Raw genomic sequence first — 17,934 nt, 5'->3', positions numbered from 1 at the left:
GCCTCTACAAGGCAATACTTCCCCTCTCACAAGCACAGAGTCTGAGTGTAGCAAAAACTTTTACTAAAAGGAGGGAATTAACTCAGCATTAATTTGGGTAAACACTGCAACTAGGGTTCATAAACACAAACCATGAGCAAAAGACCACTCCCAAGTAAGTTGGGCAGCATCCTTTTCCCCTCAGGGTCTTAAGTCCAGCAACCCCAAAATCCCTTTAACGTGCCTGTCCCTTCTTTGCACCCCATGCACAGTTGCTGTCCTTGGCCAGTGCAGCGCCAGAGTCCAGAAGTTCATCCGCAGAGTTCATCTCCCACCCTGTGTGTTTGTGTGTGTGTGGGGGGGTGGTAAGGAGGCACCTTACATGCTGCACTGCTTGGGCACTCGCTCGTCGCCCCCAACGGGCGACTGCTGTGCACTGCTGTGCCTCTCTGTGGGGCTCGTCTCTGGTCTGGCCCTCTCCACCAGCTGCCCTGCTGGCCATGCCAAGATGTCTTCAGGCCCCCCCCACTTAACACAGTGGTTTCAGCTGTTAGTGGGGGAACCTCACTGCTGGTGTACACTGAGTAATCTCTTGCAATAGAGATACTGTCCCAAAGTAGATCTAATACACAGACATCAATGATTTCAGGTCTTCAGTGTGTAACATGACTCTCAATTAAGTCTAATTTATTTTTATTTTTTTAATACCATAGAGAAAGGAAGGATCAACTGGTATCTAGGACCCACACCACCCAGTACAAATATCTATCCTCACTCTCTCTCAACTCATTGGGCTTTGAAACCCATGCCCCATGACTAGCCAGTGCCATTCAATTGAGGATGAGTCCCTCCATTGGGGTATGCCAGGTACAGTTCTGCTGCTCTCAGTTCACACAAGGGTAACAACCCTTTATTACTGCTTCCCCAATAACAAGACGACTGGGGATCCAACACCAGCCATGAGTGATCATTAGGGCAAGCAGTCCCAACATGCTGACACCTAGGAAGGGTGGGTGTGTCCATGCAAACAAGATCAGTTCCTGAAATCTTTTTCCACAGCTCACCACTAAATGTCAGGGGAGCGCTCATTCAGACTCTGCTTACATATATAACAGACCAAAGGATACCACAGAGGCATTCTTAGATGTCTGGTTTATATTGTAATTATGCAAGCACTGTTATTATGTGTATTACATTAGTGCTTAAGGCCAACCAAGAATGGGGCCCGAGTGTGTTAGGTGTGGAGCCAATGAAGAAGGGACATTGAAGGGAAGGGTGGTGTGGGGAAAATAATGGGGAGAACATGGTAAGAGGGACAGCCGTGGAGTGAAGGTGAGATGAAGAGAGTGTGACGGAATGGGTGGGAGAGGATTGGAGGAAACAGCCAATCAGAACAGGGCAGAGAAAGTCCAGTCAAAATTATAGAAAGTTATCTGAATATCCAAAGACCCTTGCTTTGGCTGCTACTTGCTACCATGCAAAAACATGCTCTGAAGTGTCCCTAGCCTCTGTTTGCCAGAAGCCGGGAATGGGTGACAGGATGGATCACTTGGTGATTACTTGTTCTGTTCATTCCCTCTGGGGCACCTGGCATTGGCCACTGACAGAAGGCAGCATCCTGGGCTAGATGGACCTTTGGTCTGACCCAATATGGCCATTTTTATGTATTTCTATTGGGTGGAGTCTCTGGTTGGCTCCTTTCTATCCCTTTTCACCAAACTCACACCTGTGTCCTAGTGCTCCCAGAGTGTGAGTGGGATATCCCTCCTGCACAGTAGCTAGAATAAGGAAAGAACAAATTAAAAATTACTTAGCCAAGAAAGATGTCTTCAAGTCAGCAGGATCTGATGAAATACATCCTAGAATAGTCAAAGAGCTGACTAGGGTGATATTTGAGCCATTAGCGATTATCTTTGAAAACTCACAGAAAATGGGAGAGATTGCTGAGGACTGGCAGAGAGCAAATAAATTGCCCATCTATAAAAAGGGGATTAAGTATAGCCCGGGGAATACCAACCAGTCATCTTAACTTCAGTACCAGGAAGATAATGGAGCAAATAATTAAGCAATCAATTTGCAAACACCTAAAAGATAATAAGGTAATACGTAACAACAGTCAACATGGATTTATCAAGAACAAATCATGTCAAACCAACCTGATAGCTTTCTTTGATAGCTTAACAAGCCTTGTGGATGGGAGGGAAGCAGTAGATGTGATATAACATGACTTTAGTAAGGCGTTTGATACTGTCTTGCATGTATCTTCTCATAAACAAACTAGGGACATATAGCCTAGATGGAGCTACTATAAGGTGGGTGCATAACTGGTTGGAAAATTGTTGCCAGAGAGTAGTTTTCAGTGGTTCACAGTCAAGCTAGAAAGGGATATTGAATGGGGTTCCGCAGGGATCAGTGCTGGGTCCAGTTTTGTTCAATATCTTCATTAATGATTACGATAGTGGCATAGAGAGTACGCTTCTAAAGTTTGCAGCCGATACCAAGCTGGGAGGAGGGGTTGCAAGTGCAGGATTAAAATACAAAATGATCCTGATGGAGTGGAGAAATGGTCTAGGTGAAATTCAATAAGGACAAATGCAAAGTTCTGCACTTAGGAAGGAACAATTAGTTACATACAGTGGCGGATTAGCCACTGGGCCTATGGGGCCTGTGCTCAGGGGCCCCAGCCAACTGGGGGCCCTGGGCAGGTAGGGAGAGCCCCCACGCCCAGACCCTGCTCCTGAGCAACAATGCCAGATGTGTGGGGTGGGCTTGGTGGGGGGGGAAAGCCCCCAGCATCCTCCAATCTTGGCAGAAGCCAGGGAAGCTCCCTGCGCCCCCCAACCTTGTCCTTGGCAGAAGCCGGGGGCAGCAGGGGAAGCCTCATGTGCCCTGACCCCATCCCCAGCAGAAGCCAGGGGGCAGCAGAGGAAGCCACCAGCGCCTCCCACCCCATCTGCCAGGGGGCAACAGGGGAAGCACCAACACTGGGACCCCTGCTATGGCCCTGGGACTGGAGGAGCTCTCGCTACCTGCTGAAGCCTCAGGGTTAGGGAAATTCTCACTCCTCGCTGCAGCCTAGAGCTGCAACAGGGGGACAGAGCATCTTTGGGCCACAGTTGGGGGGGACGAATGGGGAGGACAGGGGAACAGAGGCAGTGCCCCAGGGAAGGGGCAGAAAGGGGTGGGGCCATGGGCAGGGTCACATGTAGAGGGGTGGAACAGGAGCAAGACCACAGGTGGAATGGGTGGGGAGGGAGCCCTCACTTGCTCTAGCCCCAGCCCCATGAATCAACCTCTAGTTGCACACATACAAAATGGGAAATGACTGCCTAGGTAGGAGTACTGCAGAAAGGGAGCTGGGGGCTATAGTGGATCACAAGCTACATGAGTATCAACTGTGTGACACTGTTGCAAATTAAGCGAACATCATTCTTGGACTTATTAACAGGAGTGTCATAAGCAAGACATGAGACGTAATTCTTGACCTGTACGCCACATGGATTGGGTCTCAACTGGAATATTGTGTCCAGGTCTGGGCACCACCATTTCAGGAAAGGTGTGGAGAAATTGGAGAAAGTCCAGAGGAGAGCAACAAAAATTATTAAAGGTCTAGAAAATGCGACCGATGAGGAAAGACTGAAAAAATAGCACATAAAAGTAAATAAATGATTGTTACAAGGAGAAGGATGAAAAATTGTTCTCCTCAGCTTTTCAGGATAGGCAAGAATCAATGGGCTTAAACTGCAGTAAGGGAGGTTTAGATTGGACATTAGGAAAATCTTCCTGTCAGGGTAACTAAGCACTGGAACAAATTGCCCAGGGAGGTTGTGGAATCTCCATCATTGGAGGTTTTTAGGAACATGCTAGACAAACACCTGTCGTGAACGGTCTAGTTATTATGTAGTCCTGCCTTGAGTGCAGGGAACTTCACTAGATGACCTACTGAGGTCCCTTCCAGTCCATGATAGTTTCTATCAATTTGTCCAGTATTAAAGTTAGGCTTACGGTCCTATAAATGCCAGGTTTGCCTCTGGAGCCCATTTTTTAAAAATTGGTGTTGCATTATCTACCTTCCAATCATCTGGTACAGAGGTTGTTTCAGCAATAAGTTATATACTCCTATTACTAGCTCTGCAATTTCATATTTGAGGTCCTTCAGAACTCTTGGGTGAATACCGTCTGGTCCTGGTGATTTATTACTGTTGAATTTATCAGTTTGTTCTAAAACCTCTTCTACTAACACATCAATGCGGTACAATACTTCAGATTTGTCACTAGGGTTGCCAGGCGTCCAGTTTTTGACAGGAATGCCCAGTTGAAAAGGGACCCTGGTGGCTCCAGTTGGCACCACTGACCGGGCCATCAAAAGTGCAGTTGGCAGTGCAATGGGGGCCCGTGGCTAAGACAGGCTCCCTGCCTTCCCAACTCCACATGGCTCTTGGATGCGGCTGCATGGGTGGCTAGGGAGGTTCTGCATGCTGTCCCTGACCCAGTGCTGGCTCCACAGCTCCCAGTGGCTGGGAATTGCAACCAATGGGAGCTGTGGGGATGGTGCCTGTGGGCATGAGGACAGTATGCGGAGCATCCCTGGCCACCTATGTGCCTAGCGGGGCTGGGGTCTGCTTCCTGGGAGCCACAGTAAGTGTTGCTGGGACCCTGCACCCCAATCCCCTGCCCAGAGTCCCCTCCTGCATCCCAAACCTCTCATTCCTGGCCCCACCACAGAGCCTACACCCCCCAGCCAGAGACCTCACCCTCCTGCACCCCAACCCCCTGCCCTAGCTTGGTGAAAGTGAGTGAGGGTGGTGGAAAGCAAGTGACAGAGGGAGGGGAAATGGAGCGAGCAGGGGCAGGGCCTCGGAGAAGGGATGGGGCCTCAGAGAAGGGGGCGGGACAGCGGTGTACAGTTTTGTGCCATTAGAAAGTTGGCAACCCTATTTGTCAACTCAAAAGAATAGCTCTGCTGTGTGCATCTCCCCCACATTTTCTTCAGTAAGGACAGATGTGTAGAGTTCATTTAGCTTCTCCGCAATGGTCTTGTCTTCCTTTAAAGCTTACATGGGGTTAATTTGACAAGGGATACAGCTCCATCATAAAGGTAAACAGAATTTGCGATATGGATAGTTTCCCCATTATATTTCCTCACCTGGATTTTCTCAGTCCTCCGTGGGCAGCAGTTTCACCTTGTTAAAAAGGTCACTATCTCTAATGTCAGAACCACAAAGACCTCAATCAAGCAACAGTCAGAGGTGATCCATTGCTTCCCATCCTTAGAAGAAGAGACAAGGAGGTGAGGTAATATTTTTTACTGGACCAACTTCTGTTGGTGAAAGAGGCAAGCTTTCAAGCAACACAGAGCTCTTCCTCAGGTCTGGGAAGAGCTCTGTGTCACCTGAAAGCTTGTCATTCTCTCCTCTACAGAAGTTGGTCCAATAAAAGACATTACCTCACCCCTCTTGTCTCTCTAATATCTGGGACACACAGCTACACCATCACGGCATACAATTAAAAGAAGAACGTTACTATTTAGTATTTAAACAACATGTTTAATATTTGCACATTAAAAGTGAAATCTGTTCCCTTCATTCATGATTCAGTGTGGTCACAGTAAAACTTCAGTCACTTTGCTATTAACAACATGATTTGAACATACTGGAAATGATTTTATCATCAGATACACTTTCGGGAACAACAGAACACACAAGCTACCATTGCAAAGCTAGAGAAATAAAGCTGAGCTAGTATTTAATAATTGAAAACTTGTTATCAAGTATTTGTATATTGGCGCTGGGGTTGGGTGTTTATAAACCTGCCAATTTCACTGCCTATCTGAACCTCAACAGGATACAAGACAAACCCGGGAGCTACATATTTCATTTTGCAAATAAGCCAGTTTGGGGATCAAAATGACAGTACTGGTGCACAAGGTCCTTTATTCATCCATTGCCTTGCTCAAAAAACATTGAAGTCACTGGAAAGACTCCCCTTGACTTCAACAGGCCTTGGATCAGGTCCACAAATATAGGTAGGGCAATGGAAGTGCAAACTTTCCACTATTAAGACTAAGAGGGTGGTCAGTGCTAATTTAGGGCCCTGATTATTGACCTCACTGATAAGAGTAGTGTAAATTGCAATACAATTTCTTATGGTGTGGATCTGTCCATTTTCTGGACCAAGATCACCAAGCTTATTTTACATAGGTTACCAAATAAATAGTCATTTTGTATGGTCATCATAACGCTGGATAGAGAACAGGAGCTGAATATTTTGCACTGACATTACCAACTGCCTACGCATCCAGCCTGCATGCCATAATTTATATCTTAAAAATTGCTTAAACTCAGCTAGTCTAATGCTATTTCAACACTGCTAAATGTAATCAAGTTGTTTCTAGTGATAAGATGAAAATTTCTTGTCTAGACAATAACATGCAGTTTATAATAAAGTTTCCAACAATCACTTGAAAAACAAAATGAAACTTTTTTTGTAGAAACATGAAATAAAAAGGTAAAAATTACATTTATTTTCCCCCCATAAACATTGAACAATAGGAAAAGGCCAAAGGCTGCTTTGGTTTATCTCTTTTAAGAAGAGGATGAATCTCTGAAAAGGCATCAAATGGCATAAATCCAGACAACAGCAGCACTAATTCTTGATTTAAAAAATATGCCAGGATTTCTACTTAGGACCTCTGGCAATAAAAATGGTGCCTGTGGTCTCTATCCACGCCAAAAACAAAACAAAAAAAAATTTTAAAGCTTTTTTCACCCCAGAGGGGGCTGCAATATTTCAGGAGCTTCCTTTGCCTAGAAGTGAAAATCCTGACCCAGGTTGCCTTGTAAAGACTGTACCCTGAAAAAGGTGAGAAAAGATCACAGTGAACTGTTCATCTCTACCTTCGATTATCAGTGCAAATCCTGGCTACAGCTTAAAGAAAGTTCCCACCGGTTTCCATATTTCAGTGCAAGCTAAGTAACAGGAGCACCAGTTAAATTTTGACAGTCTTCAGGGAAAGACATAGATGCTTGCTTATCTGACTAACAAAAGGTCACAGTGGATCGTTTCCAGCTTATTTTGAACTTTTTTTTAAAACCACAACCAAATTTTCCCTTTCCCTTCTCAATGATGATTCTTCCACATTGAACTGCATTTGGCTGGTGCTTCAGACAACATTACAGCTTATTAGAGCTGGTTGGGAGCCACAATTTTCATTCTGCAGGAGAGTCTGACCAAAAAAATTGCTCCAAACCAAACCGAAAAGCCAAAATTTTGTAGATTCCTGTGAACCAAAAATCAAGAAGGGGGAAAAAAATCAACTTGGGACCATCTAAACATTTAATTTCAATAGCTTTGAAATGTTTCATCAATGTAAAACCATTTCATTTTAAAAGTGTCATTTCAATTCATTTTGTTGTGACTTTTATACCATATTAAAATGTTACATATATGTATTTTAATATAATACCAAAAGCCAAAAACAACAACAAAAATCAAACTTACTCTGAACACATTGTTTTGACTTTTACCCACTGCAAAATGTAATCAAAAATCTGTATGTTCCTGCAAAAAGTTTTGATTTAGTCAAAACTGCATTATGACAGAAGAGTGTTCTATCCAATTGTTTTTTCTAAACCAGATCTATTTAACCCTTGAGGCGGGACAATAGGGGCAAATGGCTCCAATACAACCACTACTGGCTCAAGTCTGTTTCCTCATGCATGGATGAGAGAGGGATACTGTATTCATTTTCCTCAAAATGGAAAAGGAAACACCAGGCAAATGAAACATTTGAATTCCACTGGGCACCCCTTTTATCTGTATGATTAGTACCACTAAGGCAGCAGTCAGAATGGAGATATTCAAGGCACGTGATCCTTAATGTGCAAAGGACTTTATTATGCATTTCACTGCAGACTAGATTGGCCTCTTCCTTTAGCCTGATATTAAGCTGCCATGAATCAACAATGTTCCACTCAAATCCTAAATTTAGAATTTTCCTAACATACTGCAAGCTAATCTGCCAGGACACAACTGACGCAATTTCCCATGTTCTACTAGGACAGAGGGACTCCCTCCCAATTTAACAACTGACCTCTATTCTATTTACAGCAGTGGAGAGAACATGGGATTAGTGCAAAGCTCTTTATGCAGGTTGTGAGTTGCAGAGAAATAGGCCATTCTATGAAAAGGCACTTTTTCACATAAGCAGTGCTATATTTTACATGAAATTCAGAGGCAACGAGTGTGACCAAATAAAGTGCACACTTTGTGATGCAGCCTGACCAAAAGAAGTCTATGCCTTGACCATTAAGCTGTCCCTGGCTCAGCTAACATTTCATTGCTCAGCTGGACTGAGGCCATGTAAAAGAGAAATACCAGGAATAGGATACCATACTACCCAGACCAGGGATCTGTTCCAACCTGGCAATTTCTTGCATTTCTATCCATTTATATGGACAGGAATAGCAGCTGCACTGACACAAGCTGGAAAAAAAAATACAAGGGCTATCACCGCTAATGTCTCAGATATAAAATGTTCATGAGGTAGGGCTCAGGAAGATCCCCAGCATATAGTGTTGCAAAGTTACAATGGGTACGCAGTTTGCCTTCCTCTGAAATAGCCAACATTGGCTCCAGTGGCTGGGAGACAGGATACCATCATACAGCAGCCTCATGGGCTGTGTAAGAACACAGTTCCTATGCTCTTAGACATTGTTGGGTTTTGGTAAGTACACACTTTTTTCAAAAAAAAAAAAGTGTGTGTATTCTGAAGTTTTCAGGGTTGAGGACTGAGGGGAAACCAACAAGATCAAAATGACTTTAAGACACAGGAAAAGGAGAGTAAAGCTAAGAACGTGACCTAAGGTTGAGAGAGAAAAATAAACCACACCTGATTATTCATAGCCTTGTGAAGTGAGGGGGATGAGTTCCATAGTAGGTTAGGGTCCTGTTGCTCTGCTATTTGTCATTGGGGTGGTTGCAAGTAAAGAAAGAAAGGAAGAAAGAAAGATTTTGGCCTGCTATGCTTCAGGCTGTCTTTTGTTTTATACATATCTTTGGCTCAGCTGAGCAAATCTGTGCTTGCTTGTGGTTGAGCTGGGAAGCCGAAAAAGCCCCGAAGCAGCTGCAGACTTGAAGGTCAGACAGAGCCAGAGCAGTCAGCAGTGTTGGTCGGATCACGACTTAGAGCAGTTTTCCAGAAGTGCCAGATGATACCATCCCATTAAGATTCAGCATTAGTCATGTTCATGAAATGGAGCGCTGGATCAGCCACTGTCCCTGAACATCAGAAAAGCTTATTTTTAGATCTGAAGTTAATAGCCCAAGCCCATCTTTATTCATAAGAAAACCAACTGTTTAAGGCTCAGACAAGGTGTTTACAATATTTTATAGTACTATGGCTTCCATTACAGAATACAGCATAGGAGACGGATGATGCTCCACTCGCCCATGACAACCCCATCTCAGCACGTCTGTGGCCCTGGGTGACCCCTCTTACTATAAATCTTGTTTTAGAGTGCATGTGCACTGAGACTGATGTGTTAACTGGCAGCCTGCCTCCCTTATAGCCACTAATGCTTCTTTGTCAGTTCAGTTGTGCTCCAAATCATGCTATAGACGCCCAGCTGAATCAAAGAGCAGGAAGAAGTGGTGGTCAAGACAGAGAAAGGCAGCACATTTTTTCCCATTGTGGAGGCTACAGTTGAATCCAACTTAACCAGTAAAAGCCCATTCCTGCAAGGTGCTGAGTGCCTCCTGTGAGATTCTAAGTTTTTTCAGCTCCCCTTCACTTCACAGGCGATGTTCAGTCTCTTGCAGTGTCAGGTCTCAAGATCAGAGACAGACAGGTGGGTGGGTGGTGAATTAAAGACAGGAGAGGTGCCCTGTGTTGGCAGCAGCAGAAGCTTCAAATGAAGGCTCGAAAGCTGGGAGATGGAGCAGTAAAATTTCTCTCCCACCCAATGCTTCCCCCTCCTTTCCAAAATATATCACCACTTTATTCTACCTGACCCTTTCAGCAACAAGTCCCTTCAATGTTGCAAAAAGCCATCCCCTTCATTGCCCTTCATCACTGCTACACTCCCCCTGACAGGTCTGTTGGCAGCTCATCTCTGCCTTCACACAGAGCAAGTACTGTAGTTCACTAATGTTGTGATGCTTACACGATCCCATTAGTAACAGCACACAGCTACAATCTGTTGTGTAAGAAAGGAAATATAGAAATCATCATTTATTTTACACTGAGTTTATGGAAACTGGAATTTCCTGTCAAAAGTCCCAAAGCTTTTATGGTCTCTCCTTGGGCTCATCCCAGTGCTGGGAGTCTGCAAAGACACAACTTTTTCCACAACAAACTGTCTCCCCCCCACATCAGTTTGGAAGAGTCTGAGAGCCACTGATGCTTTCAGTAGCATTTATTCAGGGCTCAAAGAAGACCCCTGCACTTCCAGGCTACTTTCTGTGCCAGAAATAGCAGCAGAATGCCACAGAAGATTTGAAAGCGTAAGAAGCAGGATCTTTCCGTTCTGGTGCTAAAGTGAGGTTCAGAAAAACCTAGGTTCAACTCCCAGTTCTGCCATGCATTTCCTATGTGATCTTGGGCAAGGAACTTAGGCCCAGATCCTCAGAGGTATTTAGGCAACTAACTCCCATCCTTAATCTCTCTGTCTCTCGGTTCTCCATCTGTAAAATAGGAGAGTGGTACTTCCCTGCCTCTCCATGGTGTTGTGAGAATAAAATGATTAATAGTTGCTCAGATACTACTGTGATGGAGATGGGTGGGGAGAGCTGCAGTGGGTGTACGCACATAAATCCACAGATCATTCCAACAAAAGGAAGTGACATTTTACAGCTCTCCAATCAGAAGAAGGACAAGACATAATTTGGACACACCCATCACTTGCATCTTCATAGCATATTAATTCTGACCCTCATTTAAAATAAAAAGTTTGTCCAATGGCTGCTTAGAAGTTTTAATTAAAAAAAAAAAAACACCTTTGGACAAACCCTGAATTCCTTACACAGTCAAACCTCACTCTGGAGACAATGGGAATTTGCCCCATTAAGAACTGAGCAAGGACTATATAGCACATGGCTCCTTGTACACACAGCAGTGTCCTGTTAAAGCTTTGTAAAATAAAAACTGGAACATGTGGAAGTTCCATTCAGCCACTGGTTTCTGCAGTAAGAAAAAAGAAGTTTAAAAATAAAATCTGACCTTTCTGTCTTCTCTCGTCTTCCTTATTCCCTTCCCTGGCTGCCTTTTCTGATCCTCTTTTTAACATCTTCCTCAATTCATCTTCCCTCTACTTCCCTCACTTTATTTCTTTGAAGATATTTGGGAGTTCACAAGAATCAACCAATGACCTGGGTCCAGCTTTTCATTTATACCAAGGCCTCTTTATGCCCTGTTGGCAGAATAAAGACTGTTTACTCTCACTTTAAAACGTCTTTATGCTGCCAGAGTGTTGTAACATTTACTTCCATCTTAAGCAGGGGCAGCTCTAGATATTTTGCTGCCCCAAGCACAGCAGGCAGGCTGCCTTCGGCGGCTTGCCTGCGGGAGGTCCCCAGTCCTGCGGATTCGGCGGCACGCCTGCGGGAGGTCCGCCAAAGCCGCGGGACCAGCGGACCCTTTGCAGGCATGCCGCCAAAGGCAACCTGCCTGCTGCCCTCATGGCGACCAGCAGAGCGCCCCCCGCAGCTTGCCGCCCCAGGCACGTGCTTGGCGTGCTGGTGCCTGGAGCTGCCCCTGATCGTAAGGTCCCTTTACACAGCCAGAGTAGTGTAAAGGGACCCGAGTGTAAGGAAAGGAAGGAAAGCGAGATAAGCACTGCTCAGTCTTTAGTTAACTCCTGTGTTCAACCTACATTCAGCCTGCCCTACATTTATCTTTGAATTTCACTACATCACACCGCCTGGTGATTGATGATTCACAGAGATATAAGCGCTTTCAAATGTACATTTTTGCTTGGAAGGCTGAACAGTTTTGGCTACTTCCTTTGTTCAGTTAGGTGACAGGTGGGTCAATCAATTCCTTTCAAAAATACTTCTTCATTATCCCATATGTTGAAGGGCAGTAATGGGAATGCAGCTGAGCCAGCAAAGCTTTTGAGGTGATCTCAAATCTTGTCCCTTGACTCTTTTTATTCCAAATATGCACCGCGTAGGTGTTCTTGAAGAGTCTGTGAAGCTCTGAAGAGCTGACCACTTCAAAGTACTTCTTCCAGTCCTGCCAGCGGATGGGATAAAAGGCTTCTCTGGGAAGAGTACTGACTCCTTTACAGCTTTTACTGCTCCGGAGACTCCTGATAGAGCACCATTTTTTGAAAACACGGGTTAAAAGCTGTGGGCCCTGGTGCCCCCAGATCCAGCCATTGTAATTATCCACATAGTCCTGCATGCAAAGCTCTATGAACTTGTGTTTGGCTTCAAAAGAGAGAAAAGCCCCATTCAATACATATTTGGACTGGGTTCCAAGAGCATTGGTGAGGTTCTTTAAGTTCTTAAGGACTATGAAGTCTGTGTCTAAGTAGATACCCCCAAATTTCCACATGATAGCAATTCTACAGGCATCAGAAAGTATGGGTAAGAAATAAGGCTCCCATCTGTGCTGGGCCACCAAATACCAGTCAGCTAGAGGGGTACCAGAGAAAAGGTCATTCAAGTCCAGTGGCCGGATTTCCACATTGGGGAAGCAGCTCAGCAGGGAGAAGCCCCAGTGTTTTGGAAGAGTGAAATTTCTGTTTGCCAAGCCCTTCATAAGGATGACGACTTTGGTCTCAGGGTGAGCCCTGGCTGCTGATTCGACAGAGCACATAAAGAGAAAACTTGGGTTGGTTTTTTCTGAGGTCTCCACAAAAAATATATCCCCAGGCGGTGGAGGTGGCCTGCCAGATACAGCTGGGGGGGGAGAAGGCACAGATCGAGGACATTTGACTTCCAGAGGCAAGCCATAGAGCAGACGCTTGCCTTTGGCGTCCTCGGTGATTTTCCAGTAAAACATTATGGAGACAAAGGACATGAACTTGAAGGTGATGATAAACACAGCCCAGAGCTTGTGGTTCATCACCACCCTGCTTAGCTGTAGCACGCAGATGGGCGTTTTGTACATTTTTGCCTCTACCCCAGGGCCTTGTTTTTCCAATAAAAAATAGGGTGATCTGGAAAAAAAATAAAAGGAAATTATTAAACACAAAAGACAATAGAAACAGTGAACATTAATCCATATTTTGTAACCTTATGCAATTATATATTTTTGACTTTCACGATACACTGGCTTATTTTATTAATCACCATTGTTATTTATTTGTATTGTAGCAGCATCCAGGGGCCTCAATCAGAAACTGCAGCCCTATTGTGCTAGGCGCTTTATGAAACATGTAACCAGGCGACAGTCCATGCTCCCTTTAACACCATGCCGCCAAATTCTGCCCTCTGTTTACACCCATGCAACTATATGGATTTCAGTGGGGTTGTGTGGAGCAGAATTTGGCCCCAAACTAGCTTTTTCTTTCACTTCAGGCCATATTCTTGATCAGACTAATGTAGTAATGATTCTAGAGAGCTGGGAATTGGGAGGGACTGTCTCTGTAGGGCTGCCATCCAAGCAATCCTAGAGCCCTGGGAAAAGGCCGGGTGTGGAGAAGCTGCAATTGTTAGGGCAGGATGTTGATTACTTAGTAAGGACAAGGACAGTCATTTCCTGACTCTGATTGCTCGAGTGAAGCCAGCCAGGACAGTAACATGTTCCTCTCACGAAATCCCAACTGCTAGTCTGGCAAAACATGCAATGATCTTCGCTGATCGTATTCTGCATTCTCATTCCCTTGTGACGCCCCACTGTGCTGTTTTATTGTTACAAAGTCCCACAAACATAGGTGCTGGAACTAGGGATGCTGGGGGTGCTGCTGCAGGGCTTAGAGGTTGGGTCTATGGCTCTCAATAGCCCCCACTATACAAATTGTTCCAGCGCCCCTTTAGACCTTTACAATGAAAATATCTAAATCAGAATGTCACCTCCCCCTTCACAACACAGGCCTATGCTCCCGTACCCTCGCTTTTACCAAGACCATCCTCCGGGATGGAAGGGGAAACAACCAGTGCCCTTTTCCCTTTCCCTGCACCCTATCAGGGCCTATACCTCCCTCTGGAGTACGTCCACAAGTGTGGGGGAAGCCTGTCTACCATCACAGTCTGCAGTTGGACCAGGGTACATTACTGTTGTCCCGCTGTTACTAGCCCCATCACGTTCTGGCCTGGGGCCGAGTCATTCCTCCGAGTTCACTGGACAGGATTTCCTGCCATTCAGCAAGTGAAGTTATTTGATCTGCCCAGACTATTCTACTAGGCAGTTTATTTTACCCTCTTCTGATTTACATAGTGTGGCAAAGCTCTGGCTTTGCCATGGGGGGTCCTGCTCTTCTAGGTGGTTAGGGCTTGCCTCAGAGGTTTGCTGTGACCCTCAATGTAGCCTCTCTCCCCTCCTAGCTGACTGATTCACCTTCATAATCAGCCAGTCAATGGGTTTGGTGTAAGAGCCCTCTTTAGTCCCTGTCTTCCTTCTCAGGGAGCATTTTTTTAGAGGTTGGAGGGAACCCGGGCCTGCCCTCTTCGCCGGGTTCCAGCCCAGGGACCCTAATGGCACTGGCAATGGGTAGTTTTCCTATATTACCGGAGCTATAGCCCTTCCCTGGGCTACTTCCCCAAACAGCCCCTCCTAGCACCCTCCTTGGTACCTGACCATGCTTGTCTGGGGGGGGGGGGGGGAGCAAGTGGGGCAATTTGCCCTAGGTCCCCGGGCCCCACAGGGGCCCCCATGAGAATATAGTATTCTATAGTATTGCAACTTTTTTTTAATAGAATGGCCCCCCGAATCCTCTGGGCAACCCTGTGCTTGTCCTCCCAGCTCTTTCACTGCACGCCTTCTTTCTCCCAGTCTTCCCACAACACACCTTCTTACTCCCAGCTCCTACCAGCTGGCCTTTCTGAAGGGGCTTCCTTTTAAACTAGTCCCAGCAGGTTCTAAATGGGTTTCAGGTGATCTGATTAGCCTGTTTCCCTTGATTGCTTCTAATTAGTTCTTAACTGTTTCCAGGTGTCTTATGGAGGCTGCCTGACTTACTTGCTTCTAGCACCTTCCTGACTGCTCTGGGGGCAGCCCCTGCCCTGGTCACTTAGGGAAGAGAAAACTATTCATCCAGTGTCCAGTATGTTTTCCTTCTACCAGACTCCTGCACCCAACCGGTCGGGGTCTTCAGGAATTCGAAGCACCCAGCTCTACCCATTGCATCTGGCAGCATCTAATAAATACCAACAAAGCAGTGCACCTTTGCCTCAGAATTAAACACACTTATCTGAAACATGTCATCTTTCGGATACATTAATGGTAATTGAAGCTGCTGAATAGCAGAAACATTCTTTGCAACAGCTCACCAGCCAGGGGAGTGGTGAAGTGTTGCTGAAGAAGCTAGATTTGGGGGGCAGGGTGGTGGAGACAGATCGCTATGGTATCTGAGCAAAGAGAACAGCAGCTAACAGGAACTGAAAGTACTGTGAGAAGCAATGTGTTTTCAGCGCTGCCTTCTTGCCAAAAAAAAATAAAAATAAAAATGCATCATTGGTAACAGTTGGCTTCGGTTCTCTTTTAAAAACTTTCCATTCTGAATAAATCATTTTAGTCAGTAACACTTGATGCGACTCCTCATTACTAGGGCTGGCTAGAAAACAACTATTTTATTTTCCAGAAATTTTTGAGATCTTTAAAGAGAGTGAAAGACACCACCCAGGCCTCAAAGTGGCCAACAGCCCAGTGGTTAGGACACTCACCTGGGATGGAAAAGACCCACAGTCAGCTTCCACCTCAGCCTGATTCGGAGCAGGGACCCGCCCTAATCAGCAGGCCATTTTCAGTGTCTCCTGTTGGATCTATTCCACTTTGTACAAATAATTACATATCCACTGGGCCAGAAAAAGTGACTTTACAGGCTGGTGATTAAGGCCTGGTCTACAGTGGGGGTGGGTGGTGGGGTGGGAGGGGAAAAAATCGATCTAAGTTACGGTGTCTTCACTGCAGTAAAACTGACTGCTGACGCTCTCCCGTTTACTCCGTCTCTCACCCTGGTGGAATATGGGAGTTGACGGGAGAGCACTCAGCGGTCGATTTATCGCATCCAGACTAGACACAATTGATTCCGTGGGGGTCGATTTATTGCGGCCCATCAATCCAGTGGGTAATGCAGACAAGCCCAAAGACAGCTCTCAGAGATCCTATGCTCACATCTGTACTATAAAGTGAAATGAGTAAACCATGGCAGAAATGAACAAAATTAACTCACCCAAATTCTTCAGTCTAGAAAGGAACCAATCAGAACTGGACAATCAGGCCTTAGTGTTTCCCCATTTTTCCCAGAAGCATTTGATATTGTTGAGAAATAGGCAAGTTGTTAGAGCTGAGTGACTACAAAGCCAAAAGACAGGGAAAAAAAAGTTGGTTTTGAATCAACTGCAGCTTAGTTTTTTCCCCTGGCTGAAATAAAAACAAAAAAGATTTCATTTGGGTTGAGCAAAATGACATTTTCCAAGTGAAATTTGATTAGAACTGACATTTGGGGAACAGAACGATTTCTTTCCAGACAAAAATGTCAAAAAGGTTTGTTTTGAAAATGTCAAAATAAACAGTTTTGATTTTTTTTTTAAACTTCCCACCCCTCATATTTTTTTATTTGGCTGAAGCTATTTGCCAAATGTGACCTAAATTCACCAACACATTTTGGAGCAACCAAAAACCATTTTTTTTGGTGTGTGGTGGGGGTGAATTTATTATTTGCTGAAAAATTGTCACTCAGCCATAGCAAGGGTCATATTTTCCACAGTATTAGGTATCAGGCCTACAAGTGCTGGAAATTGACCACACATTCCAGTGTGAGCATGACGTGAAGTGCAATCTGCTAGATAAAACTCATTAAAATGTGACAAGACTACTGTGAACCCAGCAAAAATGTCACTTGTGGAGGATACATTTCCTTTACAATAAACTAACTGCTAGGGGAGACCGTTGACCATTATAATTCTGACCTACTTTGTATAGCCAAACCCTATGAATCTGAACAGTTAACAAAAGGAATCATTAGGGACAAAATCAGATCAGAGAAAGGTTGCTTGCAAAATCAAATCCAGTTCTTGCAAAGGAGAATGGATATTTGCAAAGCTAGTGAAGTTTGTGCACAGACAATTAACAGAGAAAAACGTATATTATGTCAAAACTAGGATCAGTGGAGTGTGACGTCACCGCTGCTGTCCAGGGTGTTCCAAAGGTGCTTTGTCCACTGTCCTGCTTCTACTGCCTGGATCCTGCCAGGAAAAGGGGAAGCCTTTTTCAGACACCACAAAAAGGTTCCACACCCAGAGGTTCCCTTTTCTTCTTCTCCAGGCAACATGGTTGGAAAAAGACAGCTCTCACAGGCCTTGTGCTCCAGATGGCAAGGAGGTTTACACTGTTGGGGAGCACCCATTGATGAGTAAGTTCAGAGAGGTTTTTTTGGGGTGGGGGAGGATGACAGAGATCCCACTACTGCCCTGGCAACAAACTCCTGCCTGGTTTGGTCCCTGTGATGGAAATTAACTGCATGGGGTGGGAGGGGGTTGTTTTTGTTTTTAAAGAAATCTCTCTCTACCCAACAACTGTTCTGATTGGCTGATGTGATTGCAGAGCTATTGACCATTATCTCGTGGCGTGAAAACTCGTGGCGATTGGGGGAGGTCATGGATGATTGGAAAAAGGGGAAATCTAGTGCCCATCTTTAAAAAAGGGAAGGAGGAGAATCTGGGGAACTACAGATTGGTCAGCCTCACCTCAGTCCCCTGAAAAATCATGGAGTAAATCCTCAAGTAATCCATTTTGAAGCACTTGGAGGAGAGGAAGATGATCAGGAACAGTCAACATGGATTCACCAA

General features: G+C 45.1%; 1 protein-coding gene across 8 annotated transcripts in view; it reads right to left on the bottom strand.

The window, feature by feature from the left end:
- Positions 1-5,504: 5,504 nt before the first annotated feature.
- The window catches only part of A4GALT (alpha 1,4-galactosyltransferase (P blood group)), a 90,810-nt gene continuing 78,380 nt past the window's right edge, over positions 5,505-17,934 (bottom strand). For 5 of the 8 annotated variants that reach the window (XM_039489028.1, XM_039489039.1, XM_039489010.1 and 2 more), the window contains exon 2: positions 11,670-13,142. In XM_039489028.1, the coding sequence (XP_039344962.1) occupies positions 12,020-13,093 (1,074 nt within the window). In that variant the 5' untranslated portion in view covers positions 13,094-13,142 and the 3' untranslated portion in view covers positions 11,670-12,019. Of the gene's footprint in view, positions 9,259-11,669; positions 13,143-16,316; positions 16,508-17,934 lie in introns of those variants that run through there. The other 3 variants (XR_005584757.1, XM_039489000.1, XM_039488991.1) reach the window with 3 other exon arrangements.

The sequence above is a fragment of the Mauremys reevesii genome, linkage group 1 (assembly GCF_016161935.1).
Source record: "Mauremys reevesii isolate NIE-2019 linkage group 1, ASM1616193v1, whole genome shotgun sequence".
Lineage (NCBI taxonomy): Eukaryota > Metazoa > Chordata > Testudines > Geoemydidae > Mauremys > Mauremys reevesii.
Note: the sequence above shows the minus strand (reverse complement) of the source record. Positions and strands in the feature narration are given on the sequence as shown.